The 24,940-nt window shown below is 60.9% G+C and overlaps 4 protein-coding genes and 3 long non-coding RNA genes across 7 annotated transcripts; all 7 read right to left on the bottom strand.

The window, feature by feature from the left end:
- Positions 1–1,815: 1,815 nt before the first annotated feature.
- Positions 1,816–2,602, bottom strand: LOC128898286 (uncharacterized). Its single transcript, XR_008462794.1, has 3 exons — positions 2,407–2,602; positions 2,114–2,216; positions 1,816–1,844 (listed from the first exon to the last, which is right to left on the bottom strand). It is a non-coding gene; the product is annotated as an uncharacterized LOC128898286 (long non-coding RNA).
- A 322-nt stretch (positions 2,603–2,924) lies between these two features.
- On the bottom strand, positions 2,925–4,819 carry LOC128899491 (maestro heat-like repeat-containing protein family member 6). The gene is made up of 6 exons (XM_054178876.1): positions 4,688–4,819; positions 4,462–4,599; positions 4,168–4,282; positions 3,837–3,974; positions 3,408–3,584; positions 2,925–3,110 (listed from the first exon to the last, which is right to left on the bottom strand). Exons 1-6 carry the CDS (start codon positions 4,744–4,746, stop codon positions 2,925–2,927), a joined length of 813 nt encoding a protein of 270 aa, XP_054034851.1. The 5' UTR covers positions 4,747–4,819.
- A 1,172-nt stretch (positions 4,820–5,991) lies between these two features.
- LOC128899471 (maestro heat-like repeat-containing protein family member 7) lies at positions 5,992–8,807 on the bottom strand. Its single transcript, XM_054178779.1, has 8 exons — positions 8,530–8,807; positions 8,262–8,372; positions 7,840–7,919; positions 7,598–7,712; positions 7,388–7,474; positions 6,905–7,009; positions 6,414–6,597; positions 5,992–6,143 (listed from the first exon to the last, which is right to left on the bottom strand). Exons 1-8 carry the CDS (start codon positions 8,590–8,592, stop codon positions 5,992–5,994), a joined length of 897 nt encoding a protein of 298 aa, XP_054034754.1. The 5' UTR covers positions 8,593–8,807.
- Positions 8,808–10,538: 1,731 nt separating this feature from the next.
- On the bottom strand, positions 10,539–15,736 carry LOC128899459 (maestro heat-like repeat-containing protein family member 6). The gene is made up of 9 exons (XM_054178700.1): positions 15,710–15,736; positions 15,590–15,659; positions 15,213–15,319; positions 12,595–12,732; positions 12,163–12,339; positions 11,710–11,865; positions 11,162–11,389; positions 10,869–10,971; positions 10,539–10,600 (listed from the first exon to the last, which is right to left on the bottom strand). The coding sequence occupies exons 1-9, from the start codon at positions 15,734–15,736 to the stop codon at positions 10,539–10,541; spliced, it is 1,068 nt and encodes a 355-aa protein (XP_054034675.1).
- Positions 15,737–15,738: 2 nt separating this feature from the next.
- LOC128898250 (uncharacterized) lies at positions 15,739–16,884 on the bottom strand. Its single transcript, XR_008462789.1, has 4 exons — positions 16,774–16,884; positions 16,564–16,650; positions 16,081–16,185; positions 15,739–15,773 (listed from the first exon to the last, which is right to left on the bottom strand). It is a non-coding gene; the product is annotated as an uncharacterized LOC128898250 (long non-coding RNA).
- Position 16,885: 1 nt separating this feature from the next.
- Positions 16,886–21,115, bottom strand: LOC128899449 (maestro heat-like repeat-containing protein family member 6). Its single transcript, XM_054178615.1, has 13 exons — positions 20,984–21,115; positions 20,758–20,895; positions 20,464–20,578; positions 20,133–20,270; positions 19,704–19,880; positions 19,251–19,406; positions 18,704–18,931; positions 18,411–18,513; positions 18,089–18,142; positions 17,751–17,833; positions 17,236–17,502; positions 17,016–17,095; positions 16,886–16,916 (listed from the first exon to the last, which is right to left on the bottom strand). Exons 1-13 carry the CDS (start codon positions 21,040–21,042, stop codon positions 16,886–16,888), a joined length of 1,629 nt encoding a protein of 542 aa, XP_054034590.1. The 5' UTR covers positions 21,043–21,115.
- Positions 21,116–23,207: 2,092 nt separating this feature from the next.
- Positions 23,208–24,005, bottom strand: LOC128898239 (uncharacterized). Its single transcript, XR_008462770.1, has 3 exons — positions 23,895–24,005; positions 23,685–23,771; positions 23,208–23,306 (listed from the first exon to the last, which is right to left on the bottom strand). It is a non-coding gene; the product is annotated as an uncharacterized LOC128898239 (long non-coding RNA).
- Positions 24,006–24,940: the final 935 nt, after the last annotated feature.

The raw sequence follows: 24,940 nt of genomic DNA, 5'->3' as shown, positions 1-24,940 counted from the left end.
CAGCCCATCCCAACACAGCTTCTCTTACTTGTCTGCTGCAGGACGAAGATGTGCAGTTCATAGAGAGCTTCTGCAGCCTCGCAGGAGGTCTCCTTGTCCTTGCAGGTGCAGGAGAGGGTGAGCTGCCCCACCAGCTTCCCCAGCAGACCAAACTTCTGGATCTTGGGGCACTCATGCCTGAGGATCTTCCTCTGAGCAAAACAGGGGCAGATCTGGGGGAAGAGAGAGAGGATGGGCAGAAGTGGAGCCTGGGCAGAAAGGAAGTCCCAGCTAGTCCCAGAGCAGCGGGGCAGCAGCCCAGAGCAGGTCAGGGCTGCCAGAGCCAGGCTTCTGCCTGTGCCTGGGGCAGTCCTGCTCTGCCCTGCCATGCCCTGGGAGAGAACATGAGCAGGACAGGGGCAGGGACAAGGCCCCAGCCCCCAGACAGCTGCTGCCTGTGTGCCCAGCTTCCCTTGAGTGTCCTGGAGCTCAGAGGCACAGGGCTAGGGCACGGGGGATGCCCAGAGCAGGAACTCAGTACCTCCAGCCCTGAGGAGTTGTTGATGAAGTTGAGCAGCCTAGCGATCTGTGCCATGGCTCTCTTCTGCACCTCTGGCAGCTGGGAACAGGTGTAGGGCAGCAGCACCTGGGAAGAGAAAAGCTTCTGGGGTGCCAGGAAGGTGGCATGGCACATAACGGCATGACCAGACTTGCTGAGGAGCAGTGGCTGGCATGGTGCTCGTGTCCTTGCTCTTTGCAGCAACTGGCTCCAGCAGGCAGATCATCCCATCCTGCTCCTGCTGCTGCCTCTGTTGCCTTCCAGTTCCCTTCAAAATATGTCTCTCTGCCCCCACCAAAGGGACCCCAAGACTTACGGGGTGACTCCCTCCCTCGCTTGAGGGCTCTGGGATATGGCCTGTGGCCCCCTGCCCCCAGCCGTGTACCAAGTGCTACTGGGAGGGGGAGACCCACACCATTCAAGCCAGTGGTCACTCCCTGTGGGGCCCCTGTCCCAAGGCCTGACCTTCAAGATGTTCTGCAGACATTGTGGGGTCCAAGCTCAGTCTCCAGCAGGGCCAGGACAGGGATGGAGCACCTGTTAGGAGTGAACTGCTTCTGTTGTTTGTCCCACCACATCAGCACCTCGAATAGCATCAGCTCCACAGTGAATGACACTTGGAAAAGCAGTGCCAGGACAAGGTGGGGGAAAATTGCCTTCACCTCCTGCTGGCAGGCGGGCTGCAGGACGATCTTGCCTACGATCTTGATGGCCTGCAGAAAACACCCAGACAAGAGGATATTGCTGCAGCCCGGGGGAGGTCAGGGCCTGGGGTGGGCAGGGGAGGGCAGCAGGGGGCCTGGACAGCTGAGAGCAGCCCTGGAAGGTCAGCAAGGCCTCACGCAGCAACTCACTGCTTACCGAGAAGAGTCTCCTGGCACGTTTCTCCTGGAAAGCAGCTTTTGGGCTTCCTAACTTCTTTGTCCAAGGATAAGGATGGTCTGAGTCAGCAGGGAGGAGACCAGGGGGCTGTCATCTGTCCTCGCATCTTCAAGGACTGTGGGAGCAAAGCGTCAGAGGTGTGGTGGCAACCCTGTGTCCCCACCAGGAACTGCACGTTGCAGCCCAGGATTCCCTGGGCCAAGAGGGAGCCAGGGGACAGGTGGCTGGGCTGGAGGCTTCTGGTCAAGAATAGCCCCCTCCAGAAACACACGCTCCCCGCAGAGGCCAGATGGGAGCTGACCCTCCCTTAGCCCGGCTAGGGCGGATCTCTGTGCCAGGGCGCTTCCTCATCCCCACCGCCCTCACTCACCCTCTCTGACATGCTCCATGTCCTGCCGTTCATCCATCAGTCTTCCGATGAGGCCTGAGGGGACAAAACATGTCAGGGACCCCCCCTGCCTGTCAGGGACCCCGTAGTCCACTGGGGACCCCACCAGCCAGCCCATAGAGCCACACAGCTCCCTGGGGAGGGCTGACCCCCGAGGGCAGCACCGGGGAGGGATGGATGAGATTGCTGCCAGCCCCAACTGTGCAGGCAGGGCTGGGAGGGGGTGAAGGGGTGCCCCAGAGGGTCTGTGGCAGAACACAGGGATGCTGGGAGAGGGGGGAGGGACCCTGGGGATTGTGGCTCACCAATGAACCTCACAGCCTCCAGCCGCAGGGCCTCCTGAGGGTTCCGCAGGTAGCTCTGGCTCTGGTGCAGGTAGTCCTTGGCCCTGCTCCTGTTCTTGGACAGCTGCAGACAGGAGTAGGGTGCAGGGTTTGCACAGAGCTGCCCCGACAGTCAGGTCAGTTTCCCCAGCCCAGCTGCCTGCCAGGTGGCACTGGGGTTGAGAAGGAGCAGAGGACTCCTCAGGAATGCGGATGCCATGCTGGTGGCAGGGCTTGCCCAGGGAAGATCCCAGGGTCTTTGGGACTGTGCTTACCAAGCGCTCGCGGATGCTCCATGCCTGCTGAGTCCCAGCCAGCTGTGCCAGCCTCCTCCAGTTCAGGAAGTGGCCAGCGCTGCGGAGAGCTTCCTGGGAGGCCTGGAGAGCAGCAGAGATGCCACCACCATTAGCAGGGGCACAGGACCCGGTGCCCCCTCTCTTGGCAGGGCTCAGAGCCGCCTGTCCTGGGCCATCTGGGGAAGATGCACCGGTTGGGGACTGATGCTGCCACCAAGTTCAGCACCCCAGAGGAAGAAAAGGGCAGCAACTCTCTCTGACTGGAAGCCAGTTAGGGCTTTAATATTTTTGGCCCTGGTGGCCCCAGGCTCCCTTAGATCCACAGCTCAGTTCCTGGGGCTTCAAGGACCCATGCCAGGGGCTGTGTGAAGGGAGGCAGAGGGAGGACAAATGAAGCAGGGGGCAAGGAGAGAGGACTCTGCCCGGTGCTACAGATGCAGCAAGCTAGACCTCATGGTGACACGCGTTTGAAGGGTCCAGTGTCAGGACTGCCCTGGCTAAAGGAGCAGCTGGGTTGGGAATCCCACCTGGGCCACACTCTTGCTCTCGTCGTGCAGGTGGAAGAGCAGTGGCAGCAGGCTGTTGCACACCACCTTCTTCATCTTTTCCTTCCCTTGGCGCGCCACGAGCCTCATCGCATCTCGGAAGAGACGGATGGAGAGCTCCCGCACAGTGTCCGACTCCTGGGGGAGGAGGGGAGGAGGATCTCAGGCCCAGTCTGATGGGGAGGAAGGGGCTGGCACAGAGCTGGACATCCCCAAAGCAGCCACAGGCAGCCCTGCTGCAAAAGGGAGGGAGGTGCTGCTGGCCTGCCACCAGCGTCCCTGACGCCAAAGTGGGCTGAGTCCATGTGGGGCGTTTGGGATGCAGCTGAGGGCAGCACTAGGGTGTGGGGGCTGTGGGGCAGAGCACAGGAGCTGTGGTGGGAGACACGAATGGAAGTGCCCGGTGAGGGGGCACAGGGCTCTCCTCAGACTTACGTTGCCAAAGAGGGGCCAGAGCTTGTCAGCCAGCTCCAGGGCGGCGAGGTTGAGCCTCCTCCCCTCAAGCAGCCGCAGCATGGCGGCGAGCACGGGCAGGGCTGCGGCGCTGCTGGCGCCGTCGTCATCCCGCAGCCGCTCCAGGACGAGTGGCAGCAGGACGAGGGTTTTCCTTGCCTGTGTGAGACATGCCACCTCCTTCAGTGAAGCAGCGACCCGTGGCAGGGGCACAAACCCTCTGCACGTAGTGCTTGGCAGACAGCGCGGGTTATGGAGGGCAAGGCCCCGCCAGACCTGGCTCACCAGGGCGGCCAATGCAGGAGCAGGGCACGGAGGAGGAGGAGGAGGAGCTGCAAGGCCCGCTCCTTGCTAGCCCTGTGGCTGCCACCGCTCGGCTCGGGGCTGCTGTCCCGCCTGACCCCTACTCACTGTGTCGGGCCTCTGGGTGAGCCTGAGGATGGCTCTGAGCACCAGGCTGGGCATCCCCAGGCACTGGCTCTGCAGATACATGGCCAGGATTTTCAGGGCACGTTGCAGCTCCTCCTCACAGTCAGAGCACTCCACTGTCTGAAACACACAGAGTGGCAGCTGTGGCAAGGTGCCCTGCTGGCTCCAAGCGTCAGCTCAGGCCAAGGACACCAAGGGCAAGACCAAGTCCAGATGGAGACTGCAGGAACTGCACAGAGCCCCCATGCCCCACAGCACTGGGTCTGGGAGAGCTGTGTCAGATGCAGCTTGCAACCAATGCCATCAGGCTCACCTCAATGAAGAAGACCATGGCAATCATCTCACAGCTCGGGTCCTTCCCGCTGAGGATCTCTGCCAGCTGGCAGAAGAAGGTGGAGCGCAGGAGCGTTGGCATCTCCATCATCTCCCTGGCAGAGGAAAGGAGGAGATTGGGCAGGTAGATCTCTTTGGGATGTGCACCAGTCTGGACATCTCCAGCCTGCAGCACCACTCTGAGCAATGGGCATTGCCCTGCCATCAGCCTCAAGGCAGGGGATGGCAGCGTGGGCTGCCCGGTCCCCCAGGAGCGGGGAGAAGAGGCTCTGACCTGGCCACGATGCGCACTCCCATGAGGTGGGTCTTGGCTCTGAGCAGGGCGTCCCAGCCCCCCTGTTCCTGGATGGCCAGCACCTGGCTCTCCAAGCCCATGCTGCAGAGCAGCACTCTCATGGACTGCACGGCAGACCTGCACAAGGAGAAACGCTTAGCTCCCACCTGGCCCCCTGGACTGGCTGGGAGTGGCTGTCAGGGCTGAGAGGACAGGGATGGAGCACCTGATAGGAGTGCACTGCTCCTGTTGGTTGTCCCACCACATCAGCACCTCCGCAGGCATCAGCTCAGTGGTGAATGACACTTGGAAAAGCAGTGCCAGGAAAAGCTGGGGGAAAATTGCCTTCACCTCCTGCTGGCAGGCGGGCTGCAGGACAATCTTGCCTACGATCTTGATGGCCTGCAGAAAACACCCAGACAAGAGGATATTGCTGCAGCCCGGGGGAGGTCAGGGCCTGGGGTGGGCAGGGGAGGGCAGTTAGGGGGCCTGGACAGCTGAGAGCAGCCCTGGAAGGTCAGCAAGGCCGCACGCAGCAACTCACAGCCATGCAGAAGAGGCGTGGGTCGGTCTCGATGCAGGTCTTGCGCTGCGACCTGTCCATCATCACTCTGACCAGCTCCTGCAGCACCTTCTCCCTGGTCTGGGGCTTGGAGAGCACCACGTTCCACATAGTGCTGGCAGCCCTGAAGGGACACAGGGCTCTGTCAGCAGGGACACCGTGAAGGGTGGCCAGGCCGAAGTCCCTCAGGATGGTCTCGGGGCCCCACTGCCAGTGGGAGAGAAGCCCCAAAGGCTGCTGAGGCCCATACCTGCTGCTCCTTTGTGAGAAGTGCAAGAGAGTGGCCACCACCGCTCTGGGGTCTTGGTCCATCAGCGCCAGCAGGGCTCTGTCCAGGCTCTTGAGGGCTACCAGTGCCTTGATGGAAGGCAGCTTTCTGTAGATGGCACTCACAATCTTCCTCACCTGGAGGGGAGACAGGGGTGGGAGTGGAGACGCCAGCAGGGTGAGCATGGCTGTTCCCACAGCTCCCACTGGGAGCTGCTTCTGTTGCCATTGCAGTATGCAGGCTCGAGCCGGTGTCAGTGCCGGCCAGGAGCAGAGCAGGGCAAGGAGTGGTCCCCTGGGGAAGCAGCCATGCCACCCATGGGCTACTCACCGTTCCTGGCAGGAAGGAAGAGTCCACCACAAGACTGCTGACCATGTGGGCAGCCACGCTGACATTGTAGCCGCTTGTGGGCTCCATGGCCGCGATGGCCATGAGGATGATCTCTGCCCGGCCGGAGGGCTGGAGGCATTCTGTGAACATCTGTGGGGTGAAGGAGAGAAGAATTGTCACCTACAGCCTGTCTCTCAGAGTATCTCAGCTGTGCAGCGAGAGGGAGATGCAGAGCCTTGCTGTGCTGGGGAGGAGACCGATGGCAGGGCTCAGGGTCCTGAGGGAAACAGGAGCTCGCTGGGGGCCTTTGCCTAGCCCCTTGCTGAGGAGCAGCGAGAGCCCTGTTCAGCCCCACACCTCAGGTGTCCCTTCAGCCACACTGACACCCTGGCCAGGAGCCGTGGGCACTGCTTACCGAGAAGAGTCTCCTGGCACGATACTCCCTGAAGAACATCCAAGACTGCTTCTGTGAGCCCACCAGAGGCTGCAGCTGCCCACTGTAATCCATCCACTCCACCTTGCCTGGGAAGCAGCAAAAGTGGGGTGCTCAGAAAGGGAGTGCAGGGTGGGAGGTGCAGCCTGAGATGGTTGGACAGAAAAGTCACTGGCAAAGCAAGAGAGCACCCGGACAGGTCTGGGGAGCAGATAGCCAGGGAGGGCCCAGGACTGCTGTGGGCAGGGGCCAGGGGCAATGGCTGTTGAGGCTGCATCAGGCTTTCTCCCTCTCTCCAAGGAGAGTGAGCCCTGGCTGCAATGTCCTGGGGCAGCCCATCCCAACACAGCTTCTCTTACTTGTCTGCTGCAGGACGAAGATGTGCAGTTCATAGAGAGCTTCTGCAGCCTCGCAGGAGGTCTCCTTGTCCTTGCAGGTGCAGGAGAGGGTGAGCTGCCCCACCAGCTTCCCCAGCAGACCAAACTTCTGGATCTTGGGGCACTCATGTCTGAGGATCTTCCTCTGAGCAAAACAGGGGCAGATCTGGGGGAAGAGAGAGAGGATGGGCAGAAGTGGAGCCTGGGCAGAAAGGAAGTCCCAGCTAGTCCCAGAGCTGCGGGGCAGCAGCCCAGAGCAGGTCAGGGCTGCCAGAGCCAGGCTTCTGCCTGTGCCTGGGGCAGTCCTGCTCTGCCCTGCCATGCCCTGGGAGAGAACATGACAGGACAGGGGCAGGGACAAGGCCCTAGCCCCCAAACAGCTGCTGCCTGTGTGCCCAGCTTCCCTTGAGTGTCCTGGAGCTCAGAGGCACAGGGCTAGGGCACGGGGGATGCCCAGAGCAGGAACTCAGTACCTCCAGCCCTGAGGAGTTGTTGATGAAGTTGAGCAGCCTAGCGATCTGTGCCATGGCTCTCTTCTGCACCTCTGGCAGCTGGGAACAGGTGTAGGGCAGCAGCACCTGGGAAGAGAAAAGCTTCTGGGGTGCCAGGAAGGTGGCATGGCACATAATGGCATGACCAGACTTGCTGAGGGGCAGTGGCTGGCATGGTGCTCGTGTCCTTGCTCTTTGCAGCAACTGGCTCCAGCAGGCAGATCATCCCATCCTGCTCCTGCTGCTGCCTCTGTTGCCTTCCAGTTCCCTTCAAAATATGTCTCTCTGCCCCCACCAAAGGGAGCCCAAGACTTACGGGGTGACTCCCTCCCTCGCTTGAGGGCTCTGGGATATGGCCTGTGGCCCCCTGCCCCCAGCCGTGTACCAAGTGCTACTGGGAGGGGGAGACCCACACCATTCAAGCCAGTGGTCACTCCCTGTGGGGCCCCTGTCCCAAGGCCTGACCTTCAAGATGTTCTGCAGCTCCACGCCGCCAAGGGTGCCAGCGCTGCAGACCAGTGCCTGCAACATGCTGTCCATCGCAGACAGGGTCTGCAAGGGGTAAAAAGTCTTGAGGACAGCCCTGGAAGGCTGGGGGGGTCAGCCGTGGCTCCGTGGTGTCCAGAAAGGGGCCTTGGGGCAGAGGAGGTCCCCATGTTTCCCCCCATGGCACACCTTGGAGTAGAGGAAAGCCGCAGAGCCCCGGCTGTGCTGTGGAGGCAGGCTGAAGACGCTCTTGAAGCAGGCCTGCAGGATGCTGTACTTGTCTTGCTGAAGCAGCCTGGCTCTACTGCAGGGACAGAGAGATGCTCTTCAGACTCAGCAAGGAGGGGCCAGACCCTGGGTGTGAACCCTAGGGGTGCTGTGAGGGCCACCTGGAACTGGGGGGAGGACAGGCTGGGGCCTGTGGCACGTACCTCATGGTGGCCGTGGCCAGCATGGCTTGCTGCCGCACCGCGGTGTCCAGGCAGTCAATGGGCTCCTCCTGCAGCAGCCACTAGGAAGCACAGCAAGATGAGACAGGGTGGAGCAGGGCAGGTTCTTTCAAGCCAGCAAGCTCTGGCAGGGCTGGCAGAGGCCACGTTACCCCCACCCAGCACTCAGGGGTGCCAAGCCCCATGGCAGGAAGGGTGATACCAACCACAGAGCCACCGGCTGGCCAGGGGGCCTGCGGACATTGCGGGGTCCAAGCTCAGTCTCCAGCTGGGCCACCTAGGTGGCATTGGAGCACCTCCAAGGTTGAAGATCTGGATCATCTCTCTTCCACACACTGCTGTCCAGCTGAGCCCTCTCCTAGCCCGAGGCCTCTGCCCCTGCTTTAGCCTGACTGGCCCCTTACCTGAATGGTCATGATCACCTCCTCCTGGAAGAAGTGCAACACTCCTTGCAGTGTGGGGTCCACACAGAAGGTGCGGAGAGAGTCCAGAAAGATCAGCTTCTGGTCCAGATGCTGCCAGCCAGCGAGGGACAGGAAGACAGGCAGTGTCAGTAGGGAGAGACAGCCAGTGGGGGTGCTCAGCACAGCCCTGGCACCTTTGAGCTCAGGACAGGGGCAGAAAGACTGGCCAGGAGACATGGGCACAGCCTTGCAGAAGTGGCCACAATACCTCTGGTCTACACCTGATGAAGCCTAGGATGGCTTTCAGGGTGCTCTCATCCTCCCTTGGCATAGCCCAAGTGGAGCAGGATGGATCTGGCCAGGAGAGAAAAGGCAGGGGTGGGGGCCAGGTGAGGACCAGAGCCAAGCCCTCTGACTAGCTCCTGGGGGTGTTCCTCAGCCCTTGCTGATGGCCGGGGCACCGGCGTCCCCTGTGCACCCCAGGGACAAGGGTGGCACGGGAAGGGGATCCTGGTGTGCCCGGCCATGAGGACAGGCTGGGCAGCCCCTGCCTGCAGCACCCACACACTCACCTGCCTGCAGAGGCTGCAACTCACACACCTCGCTGGGCTGTGTTGCAGAGGTGGGAGTTAGGATGGCTTCATCCTTCTCCACCCAGGCCTGCCGGGGAGTGCCGGGGGGTCTCTCTGCCATCCTGCGAGAGAGACAGAGGGAGAGGAAGGCAGGGAGAGAAGGAGGGAGGGAGCGAAGGGGTGAAAGGGACCCTGCACTAGGCAGGGCGCCCACTGCCAGGGGCAGCGGGCAGAGGTGTCTCCCTCAAGAGACTCCTCACTACTAGCCTGTCCTAACACCGTCCTCCCGGAGACTGTGCAGGCAGGGCTGGATGACACAGAAAGCCAACGGGACTCCAAAGTACACAGCGATAGGAACAGCGCTCCTCGCACTCAGCTGCAGCCACAGGGCTCAACGACTGAGTCTGTCGGTTGCCCAGGTTACGGTCAACCGCCGGGGCTGGCCCGGGCCCCTGGCTGCGTGCTGATTGGCTTGGGGCCCCTGGCTGCGTGCCGATTGGTCGAGCCCCTGGCTGTGTGCTGATTGGTTTGGGCTCCCCGGTTATGGTTGGGGTGTCCCAAGACCCCGTCCTTGGCCGTGCCTGGGTAGCAGCTGCCTGGGAGGGACGGGCTCGGGAATGCCTGTCCTGGGGATGCTCTAAAGAGACCCCGCTTTTGTCTTGAAACTTTGAGTGTTCAGGCTCTTTTCTCTTTGGCACCTGGGAGGCCTGGAAGGACAGTGGGAACATCCTTTCGGGCCAGTTTGTGCAAGGCGACAGACTCGCTTCCCAGGCGAGCAGCAGCCACCTCAAGGCTGCTGACCATGTGGGCAGCCACGCTGACATTGTAGCCGCTTGTGGGCTCCATGGCCGCGATGGCCATGAGGATGATCTCTGCCCGGCTGGAGGGCTGGAGGCATTCTGTGAACATCTGTGGGGTGAAGGAGAGAAGAACTGTCACCTACAGCCTGTCTCTCAGAGTATCTCAGCTGTGCAGCGAGAGGGAGATGCAGAGCCTTGCTGTGCTGGGGAGGAGACCGATGGCAGGGCTCAGGGTCCTGAGGGAAACAGGAGCTCGTTGGGGGCCTTTGCCTAGCCCCTTGCTGAGGAGCAGCGAGAGCCCTGTTCAGCCCCACACCTCAGGTGTCCCTTCAGCCACACTGACACCCTGGCCAGGAGCCGTGGGCACTGCTTACCGAGAAGAGTCTCCTGGCACGTTTCTCCTTGAAAGCAGCTTTTGGGCTTCTGAACTGGATCTGAAGGCATCACCCTCCTCTTCCTGCTTCTGTTTCTTGTCATCTCCATCATGTGACTGCTTAGCAAAGCCCTTGCTAGGCACCACGTTTTGCATTCTCCATGCCCTCTGCAGCACATTCTAACTAGGATGTCCGTGTCACCCTTCTTTGTCCAAGGATAAGGATGGTCTGAGTCAGCAGGGAGGAGACCAGGGGGCTGTCATCTCTCCTCGCATCTTCAAGGACTGTGGGAGCATATCATCAGAGTTGAGGTGACAACCCTGTGTCCCCACCAGGAACTGCACGTTGCAGCCCAGGATTCCCTGGGTCAAGAGGGAGCCAGGGGACAGGTGGCTGGGCTGGAGGCTTCTGGTCAAGAATAGCCCCCTCCAGAAACACAGGCTCCCCGCAGAGGCCAGATGGGAGCTGACCCTCCCTTAGCCCGGCTAGGGCGGATCTCTGTGCCAGGGCGCTTCCTCATCCCCACCGCCCTCACTCACCCTCTCTGACATGCTCCATGTCCTGCCGTTCATCCATCAGTCTTCCGATGAGGCCTGAGGGGACAAAACAGGTCAGGGACCCCCCTGCCTGTCAGGGACCCCGTAGTCCACTGGGGACCCCACCAGCCAGCCCATAGAGCCACACAGCTCCCTGGGGAGGGCTGACCCCCGAGGGCAGCACCGGGGAGGGATGGATGAGATTGCTGCCAGCCCCAACTGTGCAGGCAGGGCTGGGAGGGGGTGAAGGGGTGCCCCAGAGGGTCTGTGGCAGAACACAGGGATGCTGGGAGAGGGGGGAGGGACCCTGGGGATTGTGGCTCACCAATGAACCTCACAGCCTCCAGCCGCAGGGCCTCCTGAGGGTTCCGCAGGTAGCTCTGGCTCTGGTGCAGGTAGTCCTTGGCCCTGCTCCTGTTCTTGGACAGCTGCAGACAGGAGTAGGGTGCAGGGTTTGCACAGAGCTGCCCCGACAGTCAGGTCAGTTTCCCCAGCCCAGCTGCCTGCCAGGTGGCACTGGGGTTGAGAAGGAGCAGAGGACTCCTCAGGAATGCGGATGCCGTGCTGGTGGCAGGGCTTGCCCAGGGAAGATCCCAGGGTCTTTGGGACTGTGCTTACCAAGCGCTCGCGGATGCTCCATGCCTGCTGAGTCCCAGCCAGCTGTGCCAGCCTCCTCCAGTTCAGGAAGTGGCCAGCGCTGCGGAGAGCTTCCTGGGAGGCCTGGAGAGCAGCAGAGATGCCACCACCATTAGCAGGGGCACAGGACCCGGTGCCCCCTCTCTTGGCAGGGCTCAGAGCCGCCTGTCCTGGGCCATCTGGGGAAGATGCACCGGTTGGGGACTGATGCTGCCACCAAGTTCAGCACCCCAGAGGAAGAAAAGGGAAGCAACTCTCTCTAACTGGAAGCCAATTAGGGCTTTAATATTTTTGGCCCTGGTGGCCCCAGGCTCCCTTAGATCCACAGCTCAGTTCCTGGGGCTTCAAGGACCCATGCCAGGGGCTGTGTGAAGGGAGGCAGAGGGAGGACAAATGAAGCAGGGGGCAAGGAGAGAGGACTCTGCCCGGTGCTACAGATGCAGCAAGCTAGACCTCACGGTGACACGCGTTTGAAGGGTCCAGTGTCAGGACTGCCCTGGCTAAAGGAGCAGCTGGGTTGGGAATCCCACCTGGGCCACACTCTTGCTCTCGTCGTGCAGGTGGAAGAGCAGTGGCAGCAGGCTGTTGCACACCACCTTCTTCATCTTTTCCTTCCCTTGGCGCGCCACGAGCCTCATCGCATCTCGGAAGAGACGGATGGAGAGCTCCCGCACAGTGTCCGACTCCTGGGGGAGGAGGGGAGGAGGATCTCAGGCCCAGTCTGATGGGGAGGAAGGGGCTGGCACAGAGCTGGACATCCCCAAAGCAGCCACAGGCAGCCCTGCTGCAAAAGGGAGGGAGGTGCTGCTGGCCTGCCACCAGCGTCCCTGACGCCAAAGTGGGCTGAGTCCATGTGGGGCGTTTGGGATGCAGCTGAGGGCAGCACTAGGGTGTGGGGGCTGTGGGGCAGAGCACAGGAGCTGTGGTGGGAGACACGAATGGAAGTGCCCGGTGAGGGGGCACAGGGCTCTCCTCAGACTTACGTTGCCAAAGAGGGGCCAGAGCTTGTCAGCCAGCTCCAGGGCGGCGAGGTTGAGCCTCCTCCCCTCAAGCAGCCGCAGCATGGCGGCGAGCACGGGCAGGGCTGCGGCGCTGCTGGCGCCGTCGTCATCCCGCAGCCGCTCCAGGACGAGTGGCAGCAGGACGAGGGTTTTCCTTGCCTGTGTGAGACATGCCACCTCCTTCAGTGAAGCAGCGACCCGTGGCAGGGGCACAAACCCTCTGCACGTAGTGCTTGGCAGACAGCGCGGGTTATGGAGGGCAAGGCCCCGCCAGACCTGGCTCACCAGGGCGGCCAATGCAGGAGCAGGGCACGGAGGAGGAGGAGGAGGAGGAGCAGCAAGGCCCGCTCCTTGCTAGCCCTGTGGCTGCCACCGCTCGGCTCGGGGCTGCTGTCCCGCCTGACCCCTACTCACTGTGTCGGGCCTCTGGGTGAGCCTGAGGATGGCTCTGAGCACCAGGCTGGGCATCCCCAGGCACTGGCTCTGCAGAGACATGGCCAGGATTTTCAGGGCACGTTGCAGCTCCTCCTCACAGTCAGAGCACTCCACTGTCTGAAACACACAGAGTGGCAGCTGTGGCAAGGAGCAGGGCACGGAGGAGGAGGAGGAGGAGGAGGAGCAACGCCCACTCCTTGCGAGCCCTGTGGCTGCCACTGCTCTGCTCGGGGCTGCTGTCCTGGCTGCCCCCTATACAGGGAACCCCCGGGGTTTATGTGCCTCTCTCTCCAGACACACCTGAGTCAGCTGATTTGGTTGTTGGTCTGGGTTTTGGCTTACTATACATACTTTGTAGTTCTGATTCAAAGACTTTGTCTTCCTTTCTGTTATTTGTGAGTAGGGTGTTTCTCACACTATCATGGGGCACTGTGGCGCAAGGGGCACCGTGCCAGGGGGAGCAGGACAAGTGTGGCCTCCTGCCAGCACCTCCCTGCCCCACAGATGCCCTCTTGCAGAGGGGTGTCACCTTCTTGGCATGCAGCAGGACAAGGGAGTTGGCGTGGGGGGTTGTTTGTGCCTGGGCAAAGTTATAGGGGATGATGGTGTAGAAGTGGAAGGAGAGGCTGGGAGGGAGTCTTGTTCTGCTTGAGGAAGGCTCTGCAAAGGGACCTGGACAGGCTGGGTCAATGGGCCAAGGCCAGATGTACGATACTAAGCTAGGCCAAGGGCTGGGTCCTGCACTTGGATCACAACACCACCCCAGGCACGGGGAATGGTGGCTGGAAAGCTGCCCTACAGAGAAAGCACTGAGGGTGTTGGGTCAAAAGCACCTGAATATGAGGCAGCCCAGGTGGCCAAGACAACCAACAGCATCCTGGCCTGCATGGGCAACAGTGTGACAAGCAGAAGCAGGGAAGTCGTCATCCCCTGGGACTCATCACTGGTGTGGCAGTTCAGGCTGGGTGCTTCCTGGGCCGCCACCTAAGTTACACCTCCAGTGTCCCGGGTGTCCAGGCCAGTAGGTGGACAGAGGAAGCTGCATCTTTCTACCCCGCGATTCTGCACCCTACAACTCCATCTGCAAAGTCATCCTCTTGCTCTTCCTTCCCTCTCTGCTCCCTGCCGGGCAATGGGAGGGGAGCACCTCAGGCCTCTAGGCCTGCTTAGGCCTAATGCCAGTATAAGAAGCGGGGGGGCAGGCTCAGGCCTGGCCAGCCTGAGACTGGCCTAGCAGTGGGGGAGGAAGAAAGAGGCCTGGGGGTTTTGGGTGCACCCTCGGGTGGGGAGAAGGGAAGCCTGAGACTTTTGGGGTGTGGTGCAAGGGAATTCTGTGTGCTTTGGGATATCTCTACCACTATGCTTTGTAGTTTCTTTGTGGAATATCAATTCCTTTTCCGTTTAAACTTTCCATCACTGCCTGGAGTACACAGTTCAGTTTTGAGGCCCTCACCACAAGAATGACAGACTCACACAGAATCACAGAATCACCAGGGTTGGAAGAGACCTCAAAGATCACCAAGTCCAACCCGTCACCACAGACCTCATGAGTAAACCACGGCACCAAGTGCCACATCCAATGCCCTCTTGAACACCTCCAGGGATGGCAACTCCACCACCTCCCTGGGCAGCACATTCCAATGCCTAACAACTCTCTCTGGGAAGAACTTTCTCCTCTGGAGCAGGTGCAAAAATACATACATAGAATACATAGAATAAACCAGGTTGGAAGAGACCTTCAAGATCATCGCGTCCAACCCATCAACCAATCCAACACCGCCCAAACAACTAACCCACGGCACCAAGCACCCCATCAAGTCTTCTCCTAAAAACCTCCAGTGATGGCGACTCCACCACCTCCCTGGGCAGCCCATTCCAATGGGCAATCACTCTTTCATTTAAATGGACCAATCAAGCTGATGAAGGGTCTGGAGAAAGTTCTTACGAGGAGTGGCTGAGGGAATGGGGGGTGTTCAGTCTGGAGGAAAGGAGGCTGAGGGTTCTCTACAACTCCCTGAAAAGAGGAGGTTGTAGTGAGGTGGGGGTTGGTCTCTTCTCCACAGTTAACAAGTGACAGGACAAGAGGAAATGGCCTCAAGTTGTGCCAAGGGAGGTTTAGATCGGATATTAGAAGACATCTCATCACCAGAACAGTTACCAAAGGCTGAAACTGGCTCCTCAGGGAGGTGGTTGAATTCCCATGCCCGGAGGTGTTTCAAAGATGCAACAATGAGGTGCTGAGGTTTAGCAGCAGACTTGGTAGAGTTAGACAATGGTTAGACTGCAGGAACTTCAAGGTCTCTTAAAACAAATTTATTCTATGATGGGGGTGGGGGGGTTGGGAAATTCTGCCAGAAAGCGGTTTTCAGGGCTTCCAAAGTGGATCTGAAGGCTTCAGAAGTGTCCTCTTCCTTCTTCTCTTTCTTCTCACCACCATCTTCATGGCAGGGCTCAGGGTCCTGAGGGAAACAGGAGCTCGCTGGGGGCCTTTGCCTAGCCCCTTGCTGAGGAGCAGCGAGAGCCCTCTTCAGCCCCACACCTCAGGTGTCCCTTCAGCCACACTGGCACCCTGGCCAGGAGCCGGGGGCACTGCTTACCGAGAAGAGTCTCCTGGCACGATACTCCCTGAAGAACATCCAAGACTGCTTCTGTGAGCCCACCAGAGGCTGCAGCTGCCCACTGTAATCCATCCACTCCACCTTGCCTGGGAAGCAGCAAAAGTGGGGTGCTCAGAAAGGGAGTGCGGGGTGGGAGGTGCAGCCTGAGATGGTTGGACAGAAAAGTCACTGGCAAAGCAAGAGAGCACCCGGACAGGTCTGGGGAGCAGATAGCCAGGGAGGGCCCAGGACTGCTGTGGGCAGGGGCCAGGGGCAATGGCTGTTGAGGCTGCATCAGGCTTTCTCCCTCTCTCCAAGGAGAGTGAGCCCTGGCTGCAATGTCCTGGGGCAGCCCATCCCAACACAGCTTCTCTTACTTGTCTGCTGCAGGACGAAGATGTGCAGTTCATAGAGAGCTTCTGCAGCCTCGCAGGAGGTCTCCTTGTCCTTGCAGGTGCAGGAGAGGGTGAGCTGCCCCACCAGCTTCCCCAGCAGACCAAACTTCTGGATCTTGGGGCACTCATGCCTGAGGATCTTCCTCTGAGCAAAACAGGGGCAGATCTGGGGGAAGAGAGAGAGGATGGGCAGAAGTGGAGCCTGGGCAGAAAGGAAGTCCCAGCTAGTCCCAGAGCAGCGGGGCAGCAGCCCAGAGCACGTCAGGGCTGCCAGAGCCAGGCTTCTGCCTGTGCCTGGGGCAGTCCTGCTCTGCCCTGCCATGCCCTGGGAGAGAACATGACAGGACAGGGGCAGGGACAAGGCCCCAGCCCCCAAACAGCTGCTGCCTGTGTGCCCAGCTTCCCTTGAGTGTCCTGGAGCTCAGAGGCACAGGGCTAGGGCACGGGGGATGCCCAGAGCAGGAACTCAGTACCTCCAGCCCTGAGGAGTTGTTGATGAAGTTGAGCAGCCTAGCGATCTGTGCCATGGCTCTCTTCTGCACCTCTGGCAGCTGGGAACAGGTGTAGGGCAGCAGCACCTGGGAAGAGAAAAGCTTCTGGGGTGCCAGGAAGGTGGCATGGCACATAATGGCATGACCAGACTTGCTGAGGGGCAGTGGCTGGCATGGTGCTCGTGTCCTTGCTCTTTGCAGCAACTGGCTCCAGCAGGCAGATCATCCCATCCTGCTCCTGCTGCTGCCTCTGTTGCCTTCCAGTTCCCTTCAAAATATGTCTCTCTGCCCCCACCAAAGGGACCCCAAGACTTACGGGGTGACTCCCTCCCTCGCTTGAGGGCTCTGGGATATGGCCTGTGGCCCCCTGCCCCCAGCCGTGTACCAAGTGCTACTGGGAGGGGGAGACCCACACCATTCAAGCCAGTGGTCACTCCCTGTGGGGCCCCTGTCCCAAGGCCTGACCTTCAAGATGTTCTGCAGCTCCACGCCGCCAAGGGTGCCAGCGCTGCAGACCAGTGCCTGCAACATGCTGTCCATCGCAGACAGGGTCTGCAAGGGGTAAAAAGTCTTGAGGACAGCCCTGGAAGGCTGGGGGGGTCAGCCGTGGCTCCGTGGTGTCCAGAAAGGGGCCTTGGGGCAGAGGAGGTCCCCATGTTTCCCCCCATGGCACACCTTGGAGTAGAGGAAAGCCGCAGAGCCCCGGCTGTGCTGTGGAGGCAGGCTGAAGACGCTCTTGAAGCAGGCCTGCAGGATGCTGTACTTGTCTTGCTGAAGCAGCCTGGCTCTACTGCAGGGACAGAGAGATGCTCTTCAGACTCAGCAAGGAGGGGCCAGACCCTGGGTGTGAACCCTAGGGGTGCTGTGAGGGCCACCTGGAACTGGGGGGAGGACAGGCTGGGGCCTGTGGCAAGTACCTCATGGTGGCCATGGCCAGCATGGCTTGCTGCCGCACCGCGGTGTCCAGGCAGTCAATGGGCTCCTCCTGCAGCAGCCACTAGGAAGCACAGCAAGATGAGACAGGGTGGAGCAGGGCAGGTTCTTTCAAGCCAGCAAGCTCTTGCAGGGCTGGCAGAGGCCACGTTACCCCCACCCAGCACTCAGGGGTGCCAAGCCCCATGGCAGGAAGGGTGATACCCACCACAGAGCCTCCGGCTGGCCAAGGGACCTGCGGACATTGTGGGGTCCAAGCTCAGTCTCCAGCAGGGCCAGGACAGGGATGGAGCACCTGTTAGGAGTGAACTGCTTCTGTTGTTTGTCCCACCACATCAGCACCTCGAATAGCATCAGCTCCACGGTGAATGACACTTGGAAAAGCAGTGCCAGGAAAAGCTGGGGGAAAATTGCCTTCACCTCCTGCTGGCAGGCGGGCTGCAGGACGATCTTGCCTACGATCTTGATGGCCTGCAGAAAACACCCAGACAAGAGGATATTGCTGCAGCCCGGGGGAGGTCAGGGCCTGGGGTGGGCAGTAGGGGGCCTGGACAGCTGAGAGCAGCCCTGGAAGGTCAGCAAGGCCTCACGCAGCAACTCACTGCTTACCGAGAAGAGTCTCCTGGAAAGCAGCTTTTGGGCTTCCGAACTTGCTAGGCACCACGTTTTGCATTCTCCATGCCCTCTGCAGCACATTCTAACTAGGATGTCCGTGTCACCCTTCTTTGTCCAAGGATAAGGATGGTCTGAGTCAGCAGGGAGGAGACCAGGGGGCTGTCATCTCTCCTCGCATCTTCAAGGACTGTGGGAGCAAAGCGTCAGAGGTGTGGTGGCAACCCTGTGTCCCCACCAGGAACTGCACGTTGCAGCCCAGGATTCCCTGGGCCAAGAGGGAGCCAGGGGACAGGTGGCTGGGCTGGAGGCTTCTGGTCAAGAATAGCCCCCTCCAGAAACACACGCTCCCCGCAGAGGCCAGATGGGAGCTGACCCTCCCTTAGCCCGGCTAGAGCGGATCTCTGTGCCAGGGCGCTTCCTCATCCCCACCGCCCTCACTCACCCTCTCTGACATGCTCCATGTCCTCCCGTTCATCCATCAGTCTTCCGATGAGGCCTGAGGGGACAAAACAGGTCAGGGACCCCCCTGCCTGTCAGGGACCCCGTGGTCCACTGGGGACCCCACCAGCCAGCCCATAGAGCCACACAGCTCCCTGGGGAGGGCTGACCCCCGAGGGCAGCACCGGGGAGGGATGGATGAGATTGCTGCCAGCCCCAACTGTGCAGGCAGGGCTGGGAGGGGGTGAAGGGGTGCCCCAGAGGGTCTGTGGCAGAACACAGGGATGCTGGGAGAGGGGGGAGGGACCCTGGGGATTGTGGCTCACCAATGAACCTCACAGCCTCCAGCCGCAGGGCCTCCTGAGGGTTCCGCAGGTAGCTCTGGCTCTGGTGCAGGTAGTCCTTGGCCCTGCTCCTGTTCTTGGACAGCTGCAGACAGGAGTAGGGTGCAGGGTTTGCACAGAGCTGCCCCGACAGTCAGGTCAGTTTCCCCAGCCCAGCTGCCTGCCAGGTGGCACTGGGGTTGAGAAGGAGCAGAGGACTCCTCAGGAATGCGGATGCCGTGCTGGTGGCAGGGCTTGCCCAGGGAAGATCCCAGGGTCTTTGGGACTGTGCTTACCAAGCGCTCGCGGATGCTCCATGCCTGCTGAGTCCCAGCCAGCTGTGCCAGCCTCCTCCAGTTCAGGAAGTGGCCAGCGCTGCGGAGAGCTTCCTGGGAGGCCTGGAGAGCAGCAGAGATGCCACCACCATTAGCAGGGGCACAGGACCCGGTGCCCCCTCTCTTGGCAGGGCTCAGAGCCGCCTGTCCTGGGCCATCTGGGGAAGATGCACCGGCTGGGGACTGATGCTGCCACCAAGTTCAGCACCCCAGAGGAAGAAAAGGGCAGCAACTCTCTCTGACTGGAAGCCAGTTAGGGCTTTAACATTTTGGCCCTGGTGTCCCCAGGCTCCCTTAGATCCACAGCTCAGTTCCTGGGGCTTCAAGGACCCATGCCAGGGGCTGTGTGAAGGGAGGCAGAGGGAGGACAAATGAAGCAGGGGGCAAGGAGAGGGGACTCTGCCCGGTGCTGCAGATGCAGCAAGCTAGACCTCACGGTGACACGCGTTTGAAGGGTCCAGTGTCAGGACTGCCCTGGCTAAAGGAGCAGCTGGGTTGGGAATCCCACCTGGGCCACACTCTTGCTCTCGTCGTGCAGGTGGAAGAGCAGTGGCAGCAGGCTGTTGCACACCACCTTCTTCATCTTTTCCTTCCCTTGGCGCGCCACGAGCCTCATCGCATCTCGGAAGAGACGGATGGAGAGCTCCCGCACAGTGTCCGACTCCTGGGGGAGGAGGGGAGGAGGATCTCAGGCCCAGTCTGATGGGGAGGAAGGGGCTGGCACAGAGCTGGACATCCCCAAAGCAGCCACAGGCAGCCCTGCTGCAAAAGGGAGGGAGGTGCTGCTGGCCTGCCACCAGCGTCCCTGACGCCAAAGTGGGCTGAGTCCATGTGGGGCGTTTGGGATGCAGCTGAGGGCAGCACTAGGGTGTGGGGGCTGTGGGGCAGAGCACAGGAGCTGTGGTGGGAGACACGAATGGAAGTGCCCGGTGAGGGGGCACAGGGCTCTCCTCAGACTTACGTTGCCAAAGAGGGGCCAGAGCTTGTCAGCCAGCTCCAGGGCGGCGAGGTTGAGCCTCCTCCCCTCAAGCAGCCGCAGCATGGCGGCGAGCACGGGCAGGGCTGCGGCGCTGCTGGCGCCGTCGTCATCCCGCAGCCGCTCCAGGACGAGTGGCAGCAGGACGAGGGTTTTCCTTGCCTGTGTGAGACATGCCACCTCCTTCAGTGAAGCAGCGACCCGTGGCAGGGGCACAAACCCTCTGCACGTAGTGCTTGGCAGACAGCGCGGGTTATGGAGGGCAAGGCCCCGCCAGACCTGGCTCACCAGGGCGGCCAATGCAGGAGCAGGGCACGGAGGAGGAGGAGGAGGAGCAGCAAGGCCCGCTCCTTGCTAGCCCTGTGGCTGCCACCGCTCGGCTCGGGGCTGCTGTCCCGCCTGACCCCTACTCACTGTGTCGGGCCTCTGGGTGAGCCTGAGGATGGCTCTGAGCACCAGGCTGGGCATCCCCAGGCACTGGCTCTGCAGATACATGGCCAGGATTTTCAGGGCACGTTGCAGCTCCTCCTCACAGTCAGAGCACTCCACTGTCTGAAACACACAGAGTGGCAGCTGTGGCAAGGTGCCCTGCTGGCTCCAAGCGTCAGCTCAGGCCAAGGACACCAAGGGCAAGACCAAGTCCAGATGGAGACTGCAGGAACTGCACAGAGCCCCCATGCCCCACAGCACTGGGTCTGGGAGAGCTGTGTCAGATGCAGCTTGCAACCAATGCCATCAGGCTCACCTCAATGAAGAAGACCATGGCAATCATCTCACAGCTCGGGTCCTTCCCGCTGAGGATCTCTGCCAGCTGGCAGAAGAAGGTGGAGCGCAGGAGCGTTGGCATCTCCATCATCTCCCTGGCAGAGGAAAGGAGGAGATTGGGCAGGTAGATCTCTTTGGGATGTGCACCAGTCTGGACATCTCCAGCCTGCAGCACCACTCTGAGCAATGGGCATTGCCCTGCCATCAGCCTCAAGGCAGGGGATGGCAGCGTGGGCTGCCCGGTCCCCCAGGAGCGGGGAGAAGAGGCTCTGACCTGGCCACGATGCGCACTCCCATGAGGTGGGTCTTGGCTCTGAGCAGGGCGTCCCAGCCCCCCTGTTCCTGGATGGCCAGCACCTGGCTCTCCAAGCCCATGCTGCAGAGCAGCACTCTCATGGACTGCACGGCAGACCTGCACAAGGAGAAACGCTTAGCTCCCACCTGGCCCCCTGGACTGGCTGGGAGTGGCTGTCAGGGCTGAGAGGACAGGGATGGAGCACCTGATAGGAGTGCACTGCTCCTGTTGGTTGTCCCACCACATCAGCACCTCCGCAGGCATCAGCTCAGTGGTGAATGACACTTGGAAAAGCAGTGCCAGGAAAAGCTGGGGGAAAATTGCCTTCACCTCCTGCTGGCAGGCGGGCTGCAGGACAATCTTGCCTACGATCTTGATGGCCTGCAGAAAACACCCAGACAAGAGGATATTGCTGCAGCCCGGGGGAGGTCAGGGCCTGGGGTGGGCAGGGGAGGGCAGTTAGGGGGCCTGGACAGCTGAGAGCAGCCCTGGAAGGTCAGCAAGGCCGCACGCAGCAACTCACAGCCATGCAGAAGAGGCGTGGGTCGGTCTCGATGCAGGTCTTGCGCTGCGACCTGTCCATCATCACTCTGACCAGCTCCTGCAGCACCTTCTCCCTGGTCTGGGGCTTGGAGAGCACCACGTTCCACATAGTGCTGGCAGCCCTGAAGGGACACAGGGCTCTGTCAGCAGGGACACCGTGAAGGGTGGCCAGGCCGAAGTCCCTCAGGATGGTCTCGGGGCCCCACTGCCAGTGGGAGAGAAGCCCCAAAGGCTGCTGAGGCCCATACCTGCTGCTCCTTTGTGAGAAGTGCAAGAGAGTGGCCACCACCGCTCTGGGGTCTTGGTCCATCAGCGCCAGCAGGGCTCTGTCCAGGCTCTTGAGGGCTACCAGTGCCTTGATGGAAGGCAGCTTTCTGTAGATGGCACTCACAATCTTCCTCACCTGGAGGGGAGACAGGGGTGGGAGTGGAGACGCCAGCAGGGTGAGCATGGCTGTTCCCACAGCTCCCACTGGGAGCTGCTTCTGTTGCCATTGCAGTATGCAGGCTCGAGCCGGTGTCAGTGCCGGCCAGGAGCAGAGCAGGGCAAGGAGTGGTCCCCTGGGGAAGCAGCCATGCCACCCATGGGCTACTCACCGTTCCTGGCAGGAAGGAAGAGTCCACCACAAGGCTGCTGACCATGTGGGCAGCCACGCTGACATTGTAGCCGCTTGTGGGCTCCATGGCCGCGATGGCCATGAGGATGATCTCTGCCCGGCCGGAGGGCTGGAGGCATTCTGTGAACATCTGTGGGGTGAAGGAGAGAAGAATTGTCACCTACAGCCTGTCTCTCAGAGTATCTCAGCTGTGCAGCGAGAGGGAGATGCAGAGCCTTGCTGTGCTGGGGAGGAGACCGATGGCAGGGCTCAGGGTCCTGAGGGAAACAGGAGCTCGCTGGGGGCCTTTGCCTAGCCCCTTGCTGAGGAGCAGCGAGAGCCCTCTTCAGCCCCACACCTCAGGTGTCCCTTCAGCCACACTGGCACCCTGGCCAGGAGCCGGGGGCACTGCTTACCGAGAAGAGTCTCCTGGCACGATACTCCCTGAAGAACATCCAAGACTGCTTCTGTGAGCCCACCAGAGGCTGCAGCTGCCCACTGTAATCCATCCACTCCACCTTGCCTGGGAAGCAGCAAAAGTGGGGTGCTCAGAAAGGGAGTGCGGGGTGGGAGGTGCAGCCTGAGATGGTTGGACAGAAAAGTCACTGGCAAAGCAAGAGAGCACCCGGACAGGTCTGGGGAGCAGATAGCCAGGGAGGGCCCAGGACTGCTGTGGGCAGGGGCCAGGGGCAATGGCTGTTCAGGCTGCATCAGGCTTTCTCCCTCTCTCCAAGGAGAGTGAGCCCTGGCTGCAATGTCCTGGGGCAGCCCATCCCAACACAGCTTCTCTTACTTGTCTGCTGCAGGACGAAGATGTGCAGTTCATAGAGAGCTTCTGCAGCCTCGCAGGAGGTCTCCTTGTCCTTGCAGGTGCAGGAGAGGGTGAGCTGCCCCACCAGCTTCCCCAGCAGACCAAACTTCTGGATCTTGGGGCACTCATGCCTGAGGATCTTCCTCTGTGCAAAACAGGGGCAGATCTGGGGGAAGAGAGAGTGGATGGGCAGAAGTGGAGCCTGGGCAGAAAGGAAGTCCCAGCTAGTCCCAGAGCTGCGGGGCAGCAGCCCAGAGCAGGTCAGGGCTGCCAGAGCCAGGCTTCTGCCTGTGCCTGGGGCAGTCCTGCTCTGCCCTGCCATGCCCTGGGAGAGAACATGAGCAGGACAGGGGCAGGGACAAGGCCCCAGCCCCCAGACAGCTGCTGCCTGTGTGCCCAGCTTCCCTTGAGTGTCCTGGAGCTCAGAGGCACAGGGCTAGGGCACGGGGGATGCCCAGAGCAGGAACTCAGTACCTCCAGCCCTGAGGAGTTGTTGATGAAGTTGAGCAGCCTAGCGATCTGTGCCATGGCTCTCTTCTGCACCTCTGGCAGCTGGGAACAGGTGTAGGGCAGCAGCACCTGGGAAGAGAAAAGCTTCTGGGGTGCCAGGAAGGTGGCATGGCACATAATGGCATGACCAGACTTGCTGAGGGGCAGTGGCTGGCATGGTGCTCGTGTCCTTGCTCTTTGCAGCAACTGGCTCCAGCAGGCAGATCATCCCATCCTGCTCCTGCTGCTGCCTCTGTTGCCTTCCAGTTCCCTTCAAAATATGTCTCTCTGCCCCCACCAAAGGGACCCCAAGACTTACGGGGTGACTCCCTCCCTCGCTTGAGGGCTCTGGGATATGGCCTGTGGCCCCCTGCCCCCAGCCGTGTACCAAGTGCTACTGGGAGGGGGAGACCCACACCATTCAAGCCAGTGGTCACTCCCTGTGGGGCCCCTGTCCCAAGGCCTGACCTTCAAGATGTTCTGCAGCTCCACGCCGCCAAGGGTGCCAGCGCTGCAGACCAGTGCCTGCAACATGCTGTCCATCGCAGACAGGGTCTGCAAGGGGTAAAAAGTCTTGAGGACAGCCCTGGAAGGCTGGGGGGGTCAGCCGTGGCTCCGTGGTGTCCAGAAAGGGGCCTTGGGGCAGAGGAGGTCCCCATGTTTCCCCCCATGGCACACCTTGGAGTAGAGGAAAGCCGCAGAGCCCCGGCTGTGCTGTGGAGGCAGGCTGAAGACGCTCTTGAAGCAGGCCTGCAGGATGCTGTACTTGTCTTGCTGAAGCAGCCTGGCTCTACTGCAGGGACAGAGAGATGCTCTTCAGACTCAGCAAGGAGGGGCCAGACCCTGGGTGTGAACCCTAGGGGTGCTGTGAGGGCCACCTGGAACTGGGGGGAGGACAGGCTGGGGCCTGTGGCACGTACCTCATGGTGGCCATGGCCAGCATGGCTTGCTGCCGCACCGCGGTGTCCAGGCAGTCAATGGGCTCCTCCTGCAGCAGCCACTAGGAAGCACAGCAAGATGAGACAGGGTGGAGCAGGGCAGGTTCTTCCAAGCCAGCAAGCTCTTGCAGGGCTGGCAGAGACCACGTTACCCCCACCCAGCACTCAGGGGTGCCAAGCCCCATGGCAGGAAGGGTGATACCAACCACAGAGCCACCGGCTGGCCAGGGGGCCTGCGGACATTGCGGGGTCCAAGCTCAGTCTCCAGCTGGGCCACCTAGGTGGCATTGGAGCACCTCCAAGGATGAAGACCTGGAGCAGCTCTCTTCCACACACAGGTGTCCAGCTGAGCCCTCTCCTAGCCCAAGGGCTCTGCCCCTGCTTTAGCCTGACTGGCCCCTTACCTGAATGGTCATGATCACCTCCTCCTGGAAGAAGTGCAACACTCCTTGCAGTGTGGGGTCCACACAGAAGGTGCGGAGAGAGTCCAGAAAGATCAGCTTCTGGTCCAGATGCTGCCAGCCAGCGAGGGACAGGAAGACAGGCAGTGTCAGTAGGGAGAGACAGCCAGTGGGGGTGCTCAGCACAGCCCTGGCACCTTTGAGCTCAGGACAGGGGCAGAAAGACTGGCCAGGAGACATGGGCACAGCCTTGCAGAAGTGGCCACAATACCTCTGGTCTACACCTGATGAAGCCTAGGATGGCTTTCAGGGTGCTCTCATCCTCCCTTGGCATAGCCCAAGTGGAGCAGGATGGATCTGGCCAGGAGAGAAGAGGCAGGGGTGG

The sequence above is a fragment of the Dryobates pubescens genome, chromosome 1 (assembly GCF_014839835.1).
Source record: "Dryobates pubescens isolate bDryPub1 chromosome 1, bDryPub1.pri, whole genome shotgun sequence".
Taxonomy (NCBI): Eukaryota; Metazoa; Chordata; class Aves; order Piciformes; family Picidae; genus Dryobates; species Dryobates pubescens.
Note: the sequence above shows the minus strand (reverse complement) of the source record. Positions and strands in the feature narration are given on the sequence as shown.

Excerpts from the sequence above, each read along its gene's own strand:
- LOC128899491 (XM_054178876.1), bottom strand. The coding sequence starts at position 4,746 with ATGCCTGCGGAGGTGCTGATGTGGTGGGACAACCAACAGGAGCAGTGC. Across the intron at positions 4,600-4,687 it reads GAGCAGTGCACTCCTATCAG|GTCTGCCGTGCAGTCCATGA; the intron begins GTGCTCCATCCC and ends CTCCTTGTGCAG. Across the intron at positions 3,111-3,407 it reads TCTGGCCCCTCTTTGGCAAC|GAGTCGGACACTGTGCGGGA; the intron begins GTAAGTCTGAGG and ends CTCCTCCCCCAG.
- LOC128899471 (XM_054178779.1), bottom strand. The coding sequence starts at position 8,592 with ATGCCAAGGGAGGATGAGAGCACCCTGAAAGCCATCCTAGGCTTCATC. Across the intron at positions 7,920-8,261 it reads AGGTGATCATGACCATTCAG|TGGCTGCTGCAGGAGGAGCC; the intron begins GTAAGGGGCCAG and ends TGTGCTTCCTAG. Across the intron at positions 7,475-7,597 it reads CGGCTTTCCTCTACTCCAAG|ACCCTGTCTGCGATGGACAG; the intron begins GTGTGCCATGGG and ends TACCCCTTGCAG.
- LOC128899459 (XM_054178700.1), bottom strand. The coding sequence starts at position 15,736 with ATGAGTGCCCCAAGATCCAGAAGTTTG. Across the intron at positions 12,733-15,212 it reads GTGCCAGGAGACTCTTCTCG|ACAGTGGAGTGCTCTGACTG; the intron begins GTAAGCAGTGCC and ends TGTGTGTTTCAG. Across the intron at positions 10,972-11,161 it reads GGAGCATCCGCGAGCGCTTG|CTGTCCAAGAACAGGAGCAG; the intron begins GTAAGCACAGTC and ends TCCTGTCTGCAG.
- LOC128899449 (XM_054178615.1), bottom strand. The coding sequence starts at position 21,042 with ATGCCTGCGGAGGTGCTGATGTGGTGGGACAACCAACAGGAGCAGTGC. Across the intron at positions 20,579-20,757 it reads GGAGTGCGCATCGTGGCCAG|GGAGATGATGGAGATGCCAA; the intron begins GTCAGAGCCTCT and ends TTCCTCTGCCAG. Across the intron at positions 19,407-19,703 it reads TCTGGCCCCTCTTTGGCAAC|GAGTCGGACACTGTGCGGGA; the intron begins GTAAGTCTGAGG and ends CTCCTCCCCCAG.